This window comes from Fusarium flagelliforme, assembly GCF_020744385.1.
Source record: "Fusarium flagelliforme strain FIESC 12 MPI-CAGE-AA-0113 chromosome Unknown B0J16scaffold_2, whole genome shotgun sequence".
NCBI lineage: Eukaryota > Fungi > Ascomycota > Sordariomycetes > Hypocreales > Nectriaceae > Fusarium > Fusarium flagelliforme.
In genome coordinates, this window is record NW_025763504.1 from 1,909,950 (window position 1) to 1,925,665 (window position 15,716).

Consider the following 15,716-nt stretch of genomic DNA (forward strand, 5'->3'; position numbering starts at 1 on the left):
TATTGACACCAAGTATATTTTGGAAAAGGCATTACGACCTGAAGATCTGATCGGGTGCCGGTCTGGACTATCTGTTGGATCTTTGTATTTCAACTCTAGACTTCGGACTAAACGGAAATACAGGAGTGACAGTCTCGAGGATCGCAAGTTGCAAGCAAGACGCCACAGGACTGGTACCACTCTAGCAAGAAAGTACTGGAAACCCGCCCACAAACACAGGTTTTGCGGGCTGATTAAATTATCTGTTACAGGAGAAGAGTAAGGTCTCCACCTCGTGTAGTTCACCGATTGAAATTTTACCCTTGCAACATGTAGGACTTCTCAGTCTGAAAAAGAGCCACGTGACCCTCCTCTGCGCGTCTGGCTCTGAGCTAGGCTTAGCGTGACGATGATGATACTTAGTTTTCACCTTGACTGATTCTCACAAGTTTTCCAGGTCAGGTGAGAGCAGAGATGGTTACAACTGAAATTTCATTGATCAGAGTAAGGAAATTAATGTGCATAATCATCTTGTTCGCTAGTGACTTCGTAGCCAAAAAAACAAGAGACCATAACCCCGGCAAAACCCCCGGTTTTGGAGTGTCCCTCAAACCTCTCCATCCGCACAAAAGAAACCATGCCCCGATAATAATGGTGGTATACATGAAAAAAGATAGACTAGTCGACGCGGGTAAGAAAAAGAAATCTTCAACTCGTAACGAACAAGCAGCAAGTCAAATTATAACTCATTCAACTTTTGGGGCGGCGGAAATCCCGTTTACACCAGCGTTGGCAGGGGTCGACGTCTTGACGTCTCCAGCTGCAGAGCCAGGACCAGAGCCATTGGTGACAATGGCTGCCTTCTTCTCATCCTCTCCACTGTCATCGTAGTCCTCATCGACTTCCATTTTCCTAGCTGCTCTTTCGGGCTCAGAAACGGGGGCTGCGCGGACAGGAGGGGCATGTTCAAGACTTGGTGGGCGCTCCTCTTTAGGTGTTGACGCAACTGGAGGCTTCTCATGAACGACTCCGGACATGGGAGTTGGGGGCCCTTGTTGCATTGGTGGTAAATGGCTAGGGCCAGGAGCATGGCTGGGAGGGTGGTGAGCAGCATCAGAAGGATGGTAGCTCTCAGCAACATGACGAGGGGCTGATTCGGGTCTACGGGGCTCTTCGCGGCGCGGCTCTTCTGGTCGGCGAGGGTCGTCGACACGTCGGGCTTCAGATGAGTTACGGCGGTAGCTATCGCGAGGAGGTGTGGACGGTCTTCGGTGACGCATGTCATCAAGGCGAACCCGGTTCTCCTCGTTAGCCTGCTTCTTGGCAGCAGACTCCTCTTCCCACTCTCGCATACGCTTGGGTCCAACCGAAGGGGGTCGGTCGTCCATCCTCTGCATGGCAGCCTCAGCCACGGCAGGTGGTGGTGGAGGACCGGGGGGGCCAGATGGTCCAGGTGGTCCAGGGGGTCCGTTCTCGGTTCCAGGAGTAGCCATCTCGGGATGCTGATTGTACAGTGGAGGTGCTTGGTGTTGGGGATATGCCGACTTGGGTGACGGCATACGGTTATCGTGGACAGGTCGGCCATCGGGACGAGGGCTGTTGGTAGGTCGGAAAGGCGCCATGCCGTTAGGACCATTAGGACCATTGATATTGTTCGATGGAGGTGCAGATGCTGATGCTGAGGGTGCCGCTCCAACCCAGCTGGGGTTTGCAACACGTCGCTCAGAAGGCGGGGCAGAGGGTTGAGACTGGGGAGGGGCATGAGGCGGTTGGGAGTATTGATGTCCAGGAGGTGGAGGGGGAGTTTGACCGCGGCGAGGGCCATTTCGGCTGGGGTCATTGTAAGGCTGGCGCAACTGCTCCTGCTGGGGGCTCGGTTGTCGCAGCGGTGGTGCAGGTCCTCCGCGGAATGGTTCACCACCCCGAGCTTCATACGGGTTGGGTGGCTGAGGAGGCGGGTTGATATTAGAAAGTCTGCCCGCCCAATTCTCACCAGGGCCTTGAGGAGGCGGTGGCGGACCAGCTGCTGGTGGCTGCTGAGTTGATCCTCCCCATTGAGGACCGACAGGACCAGCGGCCTGGTAAGCCTGAGGGTGAACATCTGCCGGCTGGGGAGCAGCAGGTGGAGGGCCTCCATTTGTGCTACCGGAGCGAAGAAGCTGAAGTCTCGCCTTGATATGGGGATTATTGGGATCAAGCTCGGCTGCTCGTTGATAGGCATCCAGCGCATCGGTTATCTGGTTGTTGCAGCTTTCATACTATGACATATTAGTATACCGTATCAGTATAAGCTTTGAGGATCAAGACATACCAGTGTTCCGAGGTCATACCACACCTCAGAGATGTAGGGGTTCAGTCTAATGGCCCTAGAGTAGGCATCCAGAGCATCTCTGTACTGATTGATCTGATAGTAGAGGACACCAATAGAGCACCAAAACGTCGGGTTCTTTCCATCTCTGTATACGGCCTGTTGGTATGCCTCATAAGCCTTGGGATACTTTTGTTGAGACATGTAGCATCGACCCAAGAGATACCAGCTCTGTGCATCCTGGTTGTCTAATCCCCGTGTTAGTGCGATCGATTATCAGATGGGGCTTCCTAGTCATACCTGCGTTGACAGACTTCTCCAGATATTGGATCGCGCGATCTTGGCTCTCATACGTATTGCTTTGCTGGTGATGTAACCATCCCAGCTGTTGGAGAACCTTGGCGTGGTTCGGGGAATGATCCAGCACGCGCTGATAAGCGGCCTTAGCGCTGTCGAACTAAGGTCGAGTTAGATACAGCATGGTTCAGAACATCGTTGTTTACTTACGTCTTTTTGTTGCTCATGGACGTGACCAATCTGGAACCAAATGTCCTCTTGAGTCAAGGGTCCAGGAGGAGAGTTGACGATGTATTTGAAACACTAAGGGTGTGAGCTGCGCGCATCAAAAGTGGGCACGAAGAAAAGAAACTCACGTCAAGACTCTGATTCCACTTGTTCTGTTGTTTGTATATTATTCCGAGCCGGAAGTAGATTTCGTTTGCCTTCTCGAAATCGGGCTGAATGTTCATAACTTGAGAGAAAGCCTCTTCAGCGTAGTCGTAGCTGCCATACCGGTCGTACAGAATGCCGATGCCATACCACAGCATAGGGTCCTAAATTGCGTAGTCAGCGGCCGTATTCATCAATTGAGATGAGACTTAACCATCCTTACCTTTGGATCTCGCAGGTTTACTAACGCCTGCTGATAAGCGTCATACGCCTTTTGTAAATTTTCTGTCATCAAGTAACAGTGTCCTGGAACATGGGTCAGCGCTACATCGTCGCATTGAATCAACACACATACCCAAATTTCCCCAAGCTTCACCATTATTCTGATCCAGCTGTACAATGGCTCGGAAGAACTCTAGCGCCTTATCGAAGGCTTCGCGACCCTTGAGAAGAACACCAATTGCGTTCATGGCCGGTGTGGAATTTGGGTTGGCTTGGAGCGCGCGCTCGTAGGCGTGCATAGCGTCCTCTTGATTGCGCAGAACTTCGGAGTAGCTCCCTAAGCTCATGTTAGTCCATATCGACTTGCGAACGCGACGCGACAACTAACCTATTTGCAACCAAACAGCCTCGTTCATAGCAGCGATCTGATGGGACGGCGCAAAATGTGTTGGCTGGACTCCAGGCGGAGGAGGTGGTGGAGGAGGAGGCACCTGGCCCTGATGCTGCTGCATTTGCATCATGGTCGGCGACGCGTGATGGTTCGCCATGTTGGTTGGCACTTGGGCGGTGATGGAAGTTGCTACAGCAGGGGCCGACAGCTGATGTGCGACAGACGCGAAGTCGAATTAATAGCAGGGGCTAAGATTATTTCGCAATCGTGAATCAGAAGCTGAGCGGCAATCGTTGCTGATGCTGCTGTTTTAGGGTTCGTGATGGGTTGGTGATAACGGTCACTGCACTAGCCAACCCGACGAGTAACAAGGGCGAGGCGACGGAACAAAAACGGCGACAGGGTCGCGGTTAAGGCGAAGGCGCCGAAATAACAAGCTGATACAAGGAAAGGTCAATGGGAGGTGTAGACCCTATTAGATGTTTGGTGATGGGATACAAGACAAACCCAAGGCGCGATGGATGAGGCCTTTCGCGGGCATAGATTGCGTTGTGGGTGAAGAAAGTGAGGAGTACAGACAGGATGTGATGGGATGGGGAGAAAGGACGTGAGAGCAAACCAAACCGATTGATCCAAACTCACCTAACCCACGAGTAGCGGGCATATTAAGCGCACGGCCGGCGTAGAGTGGTATGGAGCATGAAGCCCACCCACACTAACTGCACTCTTACACTCCCACGCCCCACCCATACTCAACGCACGCGCGCTCAAGGTTAACTCACACCTCAGACTCAGACTCTCAGTTTCCGATGCTGTACCCGGCAAATCACACCCTGAGACTGGGGCTACGCTACGACTACAGCTACAGGACAGGGCAACCTTCGCTGGTGGCGGCGGTTTACAGGCACGTACCACCTACATACACGCTCTGGGTACGTACCATCTTTGTCGCTCTGCCTGCCCTACCCTGCCCGACCAGGCTGCAAGCACCTCGCAGCTCCATTAAGGTAAGGTCTGTCTGTATGAGATAATTATGGAGCATGAGGTCCCTGTCTTCCATCGCAGTCTGGCATCTGCGACGGATCAGTGGCGCGTTCCGCAAGCTTCAACTGAAGGGGGAGCGACTCAGAGGCTCCGCTCCGCTCCAAGACTCACAACTCTACCGTGGTAGTGATCGACGAGTTGGACTGGTTATGAGATTCTGGTGTTGTAGTATGCTGAAATGATTGTCTGGGCAGGACTGGGTATCACTAACCATCCATAGGTACAACTCGTCATTTCATTTCATCTCATCTTCATCCCTATTTCTTCAACGACAGATTACGTTTAGAATATTCGCCGCCTTTTCTATTGCGTGTGCCCTCTTCGTTGGCCATTATGTTATTCAACCTCTTGCATCGCGACTGGCTGCAACAGTCTTCGGTGCATCTTAACGCTGATCGCAGAGGGGGCGGATGGGCAAACGTCATAAAGAGGGTTCAGCAAGTGCAAGGCTACTGTACCCATTAATAACGTTTTGATTAGTCGAGCTGTCAGGGCGGTTGGCAGTTCTGCTACTGAACTGGCACAGCCAGAAATCTCGTGCCGTCAGATGTTACAGCGCGGGTGGAAGTGGAAGTGGAAGTGGAAGGCTGCCAGCAACTGACAAGAAGCGAGCAAAGTCGCGCACGCACGCACCGATGCTGCGGTGGTGTTCATCTCGGGGTGCCAAGCGAAACGATACCGATTAAATCCAGCAACGCACGCACGTCCCCCCATCTCTGTGTGGCGCATCTGAAATGTGCGCCAAGATGTTCGCCGAGGTACGTACTGCTGCACTGTCAGGGTTGGGTATGACACTGAGGTTAGGGATGGAGGTAAGACAACGGCAGCAAAGTGATGGGGTAATAACGCAACGAGGACGACCACGATCGACATTTGCTGTTCTAGAAAGGGACAACCACAAGTTCAGGACAGTGTTTGTTTGCAATAATCCCAGGAGACGGCATTAATTGATAGCGCAAGCGAGATACGGCTGAACCCCAGGGAAAAAGAAACTGCATTCATGAGTAAGCAAGTATGTGTGTGATATCATTAGTACCAGATGCAGATTAACGAAAAACAGTGACCAAGAGATAGATAATGGAGATGGGGAACAAACGAGCTGTGCGACTACGGCACAATCCCGTTGAGAGATGATGATGATGATGCAGGTAGGCAGATGTTTGAGGACTGGAGGCTGGTAGGGTAGATGACTCTGTGGCTCACCAGGTTGAGGGTTGAGGCTGTGGTGGCTTAACAAACAGTGTCGTCAGGGTGGAAGGAAGAAAGGAAGGAAGGGAAATGGAATGGTCAATCTTTTCACCGCTTACCGGAGTCGCCGCTAAGCTGTTGCGGAAGTCCTCCACGTGTTTCGGGCCATCATCTCTTTTCCATTTTGTACAGTCAGCAAAAGTCAGGACAGGGCAGAGCCAAAGCCAAAGCTAAAGCCAAAATGAAAGCGAAAGCCAAAACAAGCCGAGGCCATGCCACACTCCGAAACGGCCTGGCCCTGGTGAGTGGGAGGGAGTGGATGGGGGACCACCTTGACCTTGACCCTAGCCCACCTCGAGAGAAACAAACGAGCGAGCGAGCGGGAGGAAAAGGGGGTTCCCGGGCCCAAGCCAAAGGTACCATTTTTAATACATAGCGCCATTCCATTGCCCTGTCATCCCTCAACGGGAACTTTGACAATGACCAACCTAAGTTCCTGTCACCAACAATCAACACAATGTGATGTTATGTGGTTTGATCTGGCGTTTAATTGTCCGCACGTACACAACGTACTGCGGAATTGATCTAGGGCTGTGTACCCTTACAGCCCTGTATCTCATCAAGCTTCCTCAACTGCCGTCTTAAAGTTCTGGGCAGATTGTTGATAACATGGGGAAATTTAGACTACAAGGACTGCATACCGGTGTATAAAAACCCCCTCTTCACTAGGGAAAGCAATGGAACATCTTGCAACTTTACAGAGAGCTTAAGGCGCAGTCGAACATAAATGCAGCTGCAAAAAGGTTTCAACCACGTACGTTGTCGCGAGAAGCGGAACCCAAAAGGCTCAGATAATAGCATCGGTTATTATGTATTAACCCGACATCACGGGATCTCCTGGGGTCGAAGCAAGAAGAAAAGATGGCCAATGCATGCGGTCCATCGAAATGATTCAGCCGCACGCGCAGGGCGGACGTTGCTAAAAAGGGGAACAGCCAAAGTGCTTGGTGCTTGGGTCAAGGGTTACAGTCCCTCCGTTGGCTGGCTAGCCCGAAACGAGAGGGAACTGGACAGATGCTGAAGAAGCCAATCGGTAGACGCAGAGCTTCTCCGCCGCAATCCATGGGACACTGTAGGTCGGATTAGGTGAGGTGATGCCATTCACTGCAGCGCGCTTGTTGGCGTTGGTGGGCGGTCTGGGGATTGCACCAGAAAGAAGCCTCATCTCAAGTCTACGTACAGTCGATGAAATGAAGTTAAAGGTAGATGGCTGAGCTTCTGGAGAGGGGTCAGAAACCGTTATTAGAGAAAGTTTTTTCCCTTATGCGTTTGGTAAGGCACGCAGAATGGCTTTGTCGTCTTGTCGTCACTCGAATGACATAGCGATCACCCGGGAATAATATCCAGAATACATGGTACTAATAGTATTCGTATAGAGTTCAGCACAAGGGGATGAGGGGGGATATCCTGTGCAATTGGCCGACTTGGTGTCGAGCAGAAAAGAGAAGGTAGAAAAGAAGCCCAGAGCAGAAACTGTTAAGTGAGGCTCATTATTGGGAAAGGGAGCTCAGGGTATCCACGGGCAGCAAAGCATTTCAAGTGATAGGATCAAAGATGGGTCCTGTCCTTGTCTTCGTAGACTGAAGACCAGGTCAGGGCTCGTCTAACTAAGCCGGGGCTGTCTGGGCCTTGGGCTGGGCGTGACGATGCAGATGGGGGACGGGAGATGACAAGAAAATGTGGGACGGCCTACGGTAAGGGGTGAGAGGCAGCTCCGGGGGAAGGAGGAGGGGTGTGTCTTTCACCTAGCAGGGGTAGGGGTGGGAGGGAAGAGGCTCGAAGAAGCAGAAGCCAGAAGCTGTGCAGTGGGGAAAATATGGAGACAAGATGATGATGATGGTGCTAGGCTTGCAGTTTTTTTCCCTCTCGCCTGGCCGGGGGAAGAAAGGAAAGGACAGGGGTTGGGAGGAACGGTTAGGTAAGACAGATACGTACTCTTTCTTGCAGATCTCATCGTAACTGGAACTTGCCTGACTTGAGCAAAGTCTGTTTACTGTTGTGAGGTTTCTTTTGTGTGGCTTGGGTTTTAAATGGTTCCTACCTAATACTCTTTTTGGGGGCGAACGTCATCGTAGAGGCCAGTGGTTCAATCAATGGCTCGAGATACGTCGAGGACACATATGCTTCCTATGCGTTTTTGATATAGATGGCCTTCGTTTATATGGCGCAAATGCAACAATGGATCAAGTATTCGGCCAAAAAGGAACGTCAACCAGGCTGCATGCTGTTGGTAGCAATCGTCTTGTAGATAGGTAGATACTCTAAACCATGAGCTTAAATCAACTCGCAGAACACATACATTGGTTGAGTCAGCCCGAGTCGAAGCCGGGAAGTTGCAGGACCTTCAGACATAGCAATAGGCAAGTCATAGACTGTACAATACGTGATCTAGATATCGTCCTAACTCGCGCAGCACCGAGCAATTGTTGATGTTGTGGTTCTCAGACAGCTTTTATATGCAGTGAACAACGTGCAGCACACATGCAGTGTAACTACATGCCGATTGCTATCATATACATACAGGATATATAAACAAGCCGCACCTGATACGCGAGACAGATCCCCATAATGCATGTGGCTATCGTCTTGAGAGCTACGTGGTACGCCACAACAGGTGTCATAACACCTTTACCCTGGTAACAGGTTTTGCTTGTTATATCAACGGGGCAGCCGTTCATGTATGCGATGCGTAGGCGAAAAGCATATATTTTGCAAGTACAGTACTAGCAAATTACAGTGCTCTGATCAGTCGAGAGACCGTCAAGAACAACCGTCGAGACCGAAGGACTCGAGTAGTATATATGGATAGTACCGCATGGACTGATCGGCGTCTTCCCAAGCAAGGCTACATGCATACTATCTCAGTCGAGCATCCGTACAGCCAGGTCCTGTCCCGCTGCCGTTTTCCGAACGTTGTACGGCTGAAGCTGTACGCAGCTGTAGGGATACCGTCAGTGACGATGGCACTAAGCACTTTTCGCATCCCATCGTGATCGGTCTTGGGGCGTTGCCAACGATGGATCTACAGTACGTACATGGCAGATACAGAATGGAAGCTCTCCAAGTCTTTTAACCCCTGCAAAAATGACTTGGAACAGCTCCCGCCAGACCCTGCACCGGGCGTGGCCTGTGCCGCGGACACGACACCACCTTACAACGCCCATCAATGCAGAATAGACTTTGCTTTTTCTCTCTTTCTCTGTTTTATCATCTGGGCTTCGTATTTTGTGAGCATCTGCTATCTCATTCGCCCCAGTACTCAGCGGGAGAGCTACCCGGAGTATATTGTCTTGGCGTGTGTCAGATTTCCCGCCCACGGTTCTACGGATATCCCGTCACCAGTTCGTAACGCCGAATCTTGTTTGCCATAACATATAAACTCGTGATGGGAAGTGAGGGAGAGAGAGAGAGAGGGACAAGCCATGCCGGCCCGAACCCTCCGCAGGTCATCCGTTGACCGGAAATACTATCCAGCTTTGGGAGTGGATCCTGCTCTCGGCAGAAGGATGCAGTGAGTTTTGTAAGGATACTGGCAGACTGGTATGAAGGCCACATATTTCTCAAGAAATGAAGAATCACCATCGTATTCTGACACAGAGTCAGAGGGGCGATTCTTCGAGTGCTATCTAATAGCGGTTGATGGTCATGTCCTAATGTTTACCTGCTGCATCTAGGTATGGAGCTATTCGTCAGACCTGCTTGGGCCCTGCAGGACATGGGGTCGATATGAGGAAGGTAACTGTAGCGAAAGGAGAGAAGTCAGACCTAGGATCTATCATCTCTCCACTCCAGATCGCGCCAGCTTTTCTTGGGCCGAGCATCAACCCCTGGTTCTGTTTGTTCCCCAGCCTCTTGCTGCATCACCTTTACTAACCGCTGCTACTACTGCAATAGCAACTGCATGCATGGAACACTCTTAATCAGACCAGACTTGAGCGTTGATCTGAACGGTCTATGACTTGGGACTCTCTCCCATGATTACGTGGACAGATCGAGACCAAGTGGTCCTAGATCCGTTTATTACCGACTTGACTCCAGAAGTCTCCAAGGACAAGGGGTCCACTGCAGCTAACTCACACCTGACGACCCAAGGATTCAAGTGCAATGCCAGTCCAGGACAGTCCAGCAACTACCGGCCCACTGTTCGTACGAGAAGATGAGGGTCGCGTCTGCTAATAATTAGAGTGGACGTCAGGGAGCGCTAGAGCACCTAATCTCTCTTCAACCCTTGAGAGTCTGCATACAGAGTCATGTGACCTCCACTGTAACGGTCAACGAACATAGTACGGATCCGTAGTGCCTCTAATAACGATATGAATATTACTATCAACATTATCATTCGCATTGTACCTAGCCTATATCTGAAACGTATGGTCATTTGCCCTGGAAAGTGGTAATACGTACCTTGACTTCTTTATTACTACTCGTCTTATGAGTTATGCACGACTAAAGGAGTCTAACCAAAGATCTCAGCATAAGAGCAATGCTTCGTTAGTCATACCATCTCCAATCTCGGAGAATCAGTTCTTCTAGAATGATATTCGACAAGGTTTCAGTTTTAGCGCAAGTCAAATCGCTTGCTATGCCGGTCCAGCGTCTGCTTGAGACAGGAACAGTCCCTTGGAGAGTTATGACCCCATCTTGGATTAGTAGGGTCTCATATCGCAACTGCTGTGGCATCAGGTGTCAATCACATTCCGGCCATGAATACCAAGTCCTACTGTACTGTACGCGCCACACCACAATGAATTGTTACCTGAGTGTCTCCTCGAGTCAGAGTCAACGGATCTCCCTCCCCCAAACGGCCACTCCAAAAAGACCAGGCTTCCCTTGCCTCACTCGGTTGCACATATTGGGTAAGGAGTGCATACCGTCCGTCTGTCTCACCTGCAAGCAAAGGCGCCTGGTTACAGTGATGTTGACTTGGAGCCGTGGTCCACAGTCGTGGAACAAACAGTTACGACTATTATGAGACTGGGGAGAGAAGCAGGTGCAATGTGGTCTTGTGAAACGCGGCCGTCGACCCGTCTACTGGCCGGGATGCTGGCATTCGATCAAATTGTGGGTTTCTCCACTGACACAGCGGTATGAAATCTTATATACGAATGTTAACTGGTGGTCACGATGCAATGGCCAATCGTGAACTACATCATCAGTCATATGGATATTAAGAACATGTAGCCTTACTAGATTCCGATAGCTACTGCTCAACTTTTCTACGCTCTAACAACACTACGAGGTTGAGTGCTCTCAAACTCCTGAAGTCTAGTGTGTTTTGAAGAACAACATTGGACCCCCAACATGAGCTGTATCATCACCAAAAGGCACTTTCTAAGCAGCCTTACACATTAAGGTAAGTACCAAGTTACGATCGAGAAGTCAACAATCGAGCCTCTCTCTTCCAGGGTATGTTCGGATAGATACACTATGCAATGTATCTCTTCTCATTCTCAATGAAAACTACAGTCGTGGTTATCATCATCATGCTCTTTACAGCCTTCTGGTGTCACACTTCGACAGGTTGCTACCGCGACAATGTTAATACTTCGTTGCGCATTAGGCAGGATTTACAAGAAGGACGATATAGCTTTTCAACTGTCACGATATGGATCAACAGACAACGCTGGCTTTAAATGGTAAGGCATGGTGCGATGTCTTGCAATAATAATGCATAATTATCTGCGGCATCAAAAAGGGATTTCTTGGGAGCTTTCAGGGCATGGTACAGTTAAAGCTCATCTGCAATACAACAGAGCGATATAGAGCGACCACAACTCTCAGCATATTCTGGCGTGAGGGCAAAAAAGAGAATCTTGTCATACAGACAAGCTCGTGTCGGTGGAGAGGCTCGAACTCTCGACCTTTGGATTACTCTGACCTAGGGTCAAATCACAGTCTTGCTATGAGACCAACGCTCTAACCAACTGAGCCACACCGACTTATCAGAACTTCAGCATTGGTCAACTCAAGAAGGTAACCATGCGGAGGTGGTAAGGGAGGAAGCGGCCGAGCACGGCAAGACGCCCATTCCGTTGTAGTTATACATTGTGATAAGATATAGCGCCCTAGCTACAGTTTTTGGGATGTGAGACAATGTTTTGAGTACCTACCTACCTATGTGCTTGGTAAAAAGTCTCTCTGTCTCTGCAGCTGACATTGTGGCACAGCGCTTGACCTGTGGCTGTAATGGCTGTTCACCAATCCTTAGGAGTGGACCCTCGGAACCTTCCATGCGAATAGCACCACAAAAAAAAAGTTGATCGTCATTGAATGCTGGCAGAATAGCAAAAGATACTGTCGGTGGAGAGGCTCGAACTCTCGACCTTTGGATGACCCTGAGTTTAAATCAGGTCAATCTGATTTCAGATATGAGACCAACGCTCTAACCAACTGAGCCACACCGACGTTGCTGAACTGAGCTAGTCGCCCAGTTCGATGGCGGAGGGCGAGCGCAATGGCCTACATGAAGGGATATCTTGGCAAATCCGGGGGAAAGGGGACAGCATCAGATTGATATGTGATAATCTGGGGACTAGAAAGATCGTGGAACTCTGTCCCGTCCAGGTCTAGATGCCGTCTTTTGACGCGGGCCGCTTCGTGCTGTAGTTGGAGAAACGTGATCGGTTTTTGCGGGAGGTCTCGCCGCGAGCATCATCAAAACATCGGGAGAATTCGTCAATTAATAGACGGAGTTTTATCGTATTTCGGTGTTTTACATCATCTCGGAATCCATTGAGGTGATGTTTGGACAATGGATTGACTGATGATGGAGGTGATTCGGGTTGTACAGGGGAATGACGCATAGGAGATTGTTGAGTCACTGCCCACTTACAAGTATCGTTCGATGTAGGTATGCACAACAGAGAATGCACTACCGTCAGGTGCTCTGCACCATCAATCGATACCACAATATCTACGATTCAGTCAAGAAGTACTAGCGACCAATTACATTCGAATTGATTGAAGTGCAAGACTTGAGAGTCATGACGGGAACCAGAGGCAAAAAAAAAAAGATTAAACATTCCATAGATCGCCCTGCAGGGTAGCACACTGACAATTGCCAGGTTGGCTGCTCAGCCTGAAAAATTAGTGGAGGTCAAAGCCAATGACATCCATCGCCTCTTGAGCCGTGGCACGCCATCACACAACCACCAATGAAAGTACCCCGCACCTCCAAAAACCGCAACCTTGACCCCGCCAACTCACCCTCAAATCCTCTGAGGCTCAGGCTAAGGTTTACTCTCGGCACAGGTGAGCTTTTTGCCGCAGGCGCTAGGTTACCTTAGCTCCTCCCATGTACCTTCTGGTGGCCGTCTTCGGAACCCGTACAGCAAAAGAAAGGGAAAATTTTCTTGAGTAACTTACTGGAGGAAAGAGGGACCTTAATGGACAGCCCAGCCTAGACTACCTACTACTTATTACTTCTATCCGTTCCCTCCCACACGCTTCTCCCTTTCTCTCTTCCTCCTCACTCACTCATCCACCTCTAAAGGAACATATCACCTGTTTCTTTTCACATCAACACCAAATACCTTCACAATGTCTCCCACAAACGCCGAGTATGCGCTCTCCGAGTCGCACAAGGAGGTAAAGTTCCCCGCCATTGCCCCTTGTCCTGTCTTGAGGGCATTGCCAGATCGACTGACTCACACTCATATAGATGCTCGAGAAGTCCCTCCTCGACTCCGACCCCGAGGTCGCTTCCATCATGGTGCGTTCTGCTCAATTGAGTCCCTCAAGCCTCCAGCAATGACTTACACCCATTACAGAAGGATGAGATTAAGCGTCAGCGCGAGTCCATCGTCCTCATCGCCTCCGAGAACATTACCTCCCGCGCCGTCTTCGACGCTCTTGGTTCCCCCATGTCCAACAAGTACTCTGAGGGTTACCCCGGTGCTCGTTACTATGGTGGCAACCAGCACATTGACCAGATCGAGCTTCTCTGCCAGCGCCGTGCCCTTGAGGCCTTCCACCTCGACTCTGAGAAGTGGGGTGTCAACGTCCAGTGCCTGTCCGGATCTCCTGCCAACCTCCAGGTCTACCAGGCTATCATGCCTCCTCATGGTCGTCTCATGGGTCTTGACCTCCCCCACGGTGGCCATCTTAGCCACGGTTACCAGACCCCCGCCAAGAAGTGAGTGCAAAAAGAATGAGTGGGAATCGACTGCACAGGTTGCTAACAGTGCTTGACAGGATCTCTGCTGTCTCTACCTACTTCGAGACCATGCCCTACCGTGTCGACCTTGACACTGGTATCATTGACTACGACACCCTCCAGAAGAACGCCATCCTCTACCGCCCCAAGGTCCTGGTTGCCGGAACCTCTGCCTACTGCCGTCTCATCGACTACGAGCGCATGCGCAAGATTGCCGACTCCGTCGGTGCTTACCTCGTTGTCGATATGGCTCACATCTCTGGTCTCATCGCCGCCGAGGTCATTCCTACCCCCTTCAAGTACGCCGATATCGTCACCACCACCACCCACAAGTCTCTCCGTGGTCCCCGTGGCGCCATGATCTTCTTCCGCAAGGGTGTCCGCTCCGTTGACGCCAAGACTGGCAAGGAGACCCTCTACGACCTCGAGAACCCCATCAACTTCTCCGTCTTCCCTGGTCACCAGGGTGGTCCCCACAACCACACCATCACCGCTCTGGCTGTTGCCCTGAAGCAGGCTGCCAGCCCTGACTTCAAGGCCTACCAGGAGAAGGTTGTCTCCAACGCCAAGACCCTGGAGAACACTTTCAAGACCCTCGGCCACAAGCTCGTCTCTGACGGCACTGACAGCCACATGGTCCTTGTTGACCTTCGCCAGCACAACCTCGACGGTGCCCGCGTTGAGGCCGTCCTTGAGCAGATCAACATCGCCTGCAACAAGAACTCCATCCCCGGTGACAAGTCCGCCCTTACCCCTTGCGGTATCCGTATCGGTACCCCCGCCATGACTTCTCGTGGTTTCGGTGAGAAGGAGTTCGAGCGTGTCGCCAAGTACATTGACGAGGCCATCAAGATCTGCAAGGAGGAGCAAGCTGCCCTCCCCAAGGAGGCCAACAAGCTCAAGGACTTCAAGGCCCGTGTTGCCAGCGGCGAGGTCCAGAAGATCAACGATTACCGCAAGGAGATTGCCTCTTGGTGCAACGCTTTCCCTCTCCCCGTCGAGGGTTGGCGTCTGGACGCCAGCATCTAAGATGTCTGGCACTAAAACCTACTGCTCTTCGGAAAGGCCATCCATCTCTCAACATGATGTGATGCCTTAGTGTCGATACGCATTTAACATGGATGAGGCAAATGGCGAAACGTTCAACAAGCATGCATTTCATCACGGCGCAAATACCTAGTTTTGTTTTTATGGTCAAGGGATTTCTTTTTCAGGTCGGGATATGTGAGCATCCTTCAACAAGATGGATTCGCTTGAAAAAGATGGTGTGGGAGTTGGGTTACTTATGATATCTAAGAAGAAATGTTTCATCTTCTCTCTGATTTTCTCGATGTCCTCCCTTACGGTGTGATATCAAGACAGTTGGAAACAGCACCTCATTAGGGGGCAGCAGACACTAAAAAAATACAACCACTGGTTAAATGTCTGAAAACGTTTTGTCCCCTGTATTTACATTGTTGAGTTGAACAACCAAATCTCACTGGTTCTTGAAGTCTAGACACTCCAGCACTTACTTTCGAATAATTGATTGACTGGGCGATGTGTTTAAAACATATTCTCTTGCCTACATATACTAATAGTCAACATATCCACTCATCACTCTGAGCATTCGCATTCAAAATTGCATTGTTTTATCATCGTCCATTCCTGTGTTTATTGCTTCTTTATGGCCTGTCCCATCCTATCCCAACAATCCAAGC

At 50.6% G+C, this 15,716-nt stretch overlaps 4 protein-coding genes and 2 non-coding genes across 6 annotated transcripts; 2 read left to right on the forward strand and 4 right to left on the reverse strand.

Annotated features, from left to right (window-relative positions):
• Positions 1-493: 493 nt before the first annotated feature.
• Positions 494-3,852, reverse strand: B0J16DRAFT_58846 (uncharacterized protein). The gene is made up of 8 exons (XM_046134107.1): positions 3,567-3,852; positions 3,312-3,515; positions 3,180-3,262; positions 2,941-3,120; positions 2,795-2,887; positions 2,588-2,744; positions 2,291-2,535; positions 494-2,237 (listed from the first exon to the last, which is right to left on the reverse strand). The coding sequence occupies exons 1-8, from the start codon at positions 3,724-3,726 to the stop codon at positions 726-728; spliced, it is 2,634 nt and encodes an 877-aa protein (XP_045986273.1). The 5' UTR covers positions 3,727-3,852; the 3' UTR covers positions 494-725.
• Positions 3,853-5,117: 1,265 nt separating this feature from the next.
• Positions 5,118-5,745, reverse strand: B0J16DRAFT_58866 (uncharacterized protein). Its single transcript, XM_046134108.1, has one exon. It carries the CDS (start codon positions 5,484-5,486, stop codon positions 5,157-5,159), a length of 330 nt encoding a protein of 109 aa, XP_045986274.1. The 5' UTR covers positions 5,487-5,745; the 3' UTR covers positions 5,118-5,156.
• Positions 5,746-8,292: 2,547 nt separating this feature from the next.
• B0J16DRAFT_368621 (uncharacterized protein) lies at positions 8,293-10,101 on the forward strand. Its single transcript, XM_046130233.1, has 7 exons — positions 8,293-8,461; positions 8,599-8,776; positions 8,960-9,088; positions 9,118-9,202; positions 9,255-9,372; positions 9,536-9,696; positions 9,852-10,101. The coding sequence occupies exons 1-7, from the start codon at positions 8,430-8,432 to the stop codon at positions 10,019-10,021; spliced, it is 873 nt and encodes a 290-aa protein (XP_045986275.1). The 5' UTR covers positions 8,293-8,429; the 3' UTR covers positions 10,022-10,101.
• Positions 10,102-11,694: 1,593 nt separating this feature from the next.
• On the reverse strand, positions 11,695-11,800 carry B0J16DRAFT_t91. Its single transcript has one exon. It is a non-coding gene; the product is annotated as a tRNA-Met (tRNA).
• Positions 11,801-12,156: 356 nt separating this feature from the next.
• On the reverse strand, positions 12,157-12,266 carry B0J16DRAFT_t90. The gene has a single exon. It is a non-coding gene; the product is annotated as a tRNA-Met (tRNA).
• Positions 12,267-13,400: 1,134 nt separating this feature from the next.
• B0J16DRAFT_263367 (serine hydroxymethyltransferase) lies at positions 13,401-15,045 on the forward strand (the record flags this gene model as incomplete). Its single annotated transcript, XM_046123329.1, has 4 exons — positions 13,401-13,448; positions 13,522-13,572; positions 13,631-13,995; positions 14,055-15,045. The coding sequence occupies 4 exons, from the start codon at positions 13,401-13,403 to the stop codon at positions 15,043-15,045; spliced, it is 1,455 nt and encodes a 484-aa protein (XP_045986276.1).
• Between the last annotated feature and the right edge of the window lie 671 nt (positions 15,046-15,716).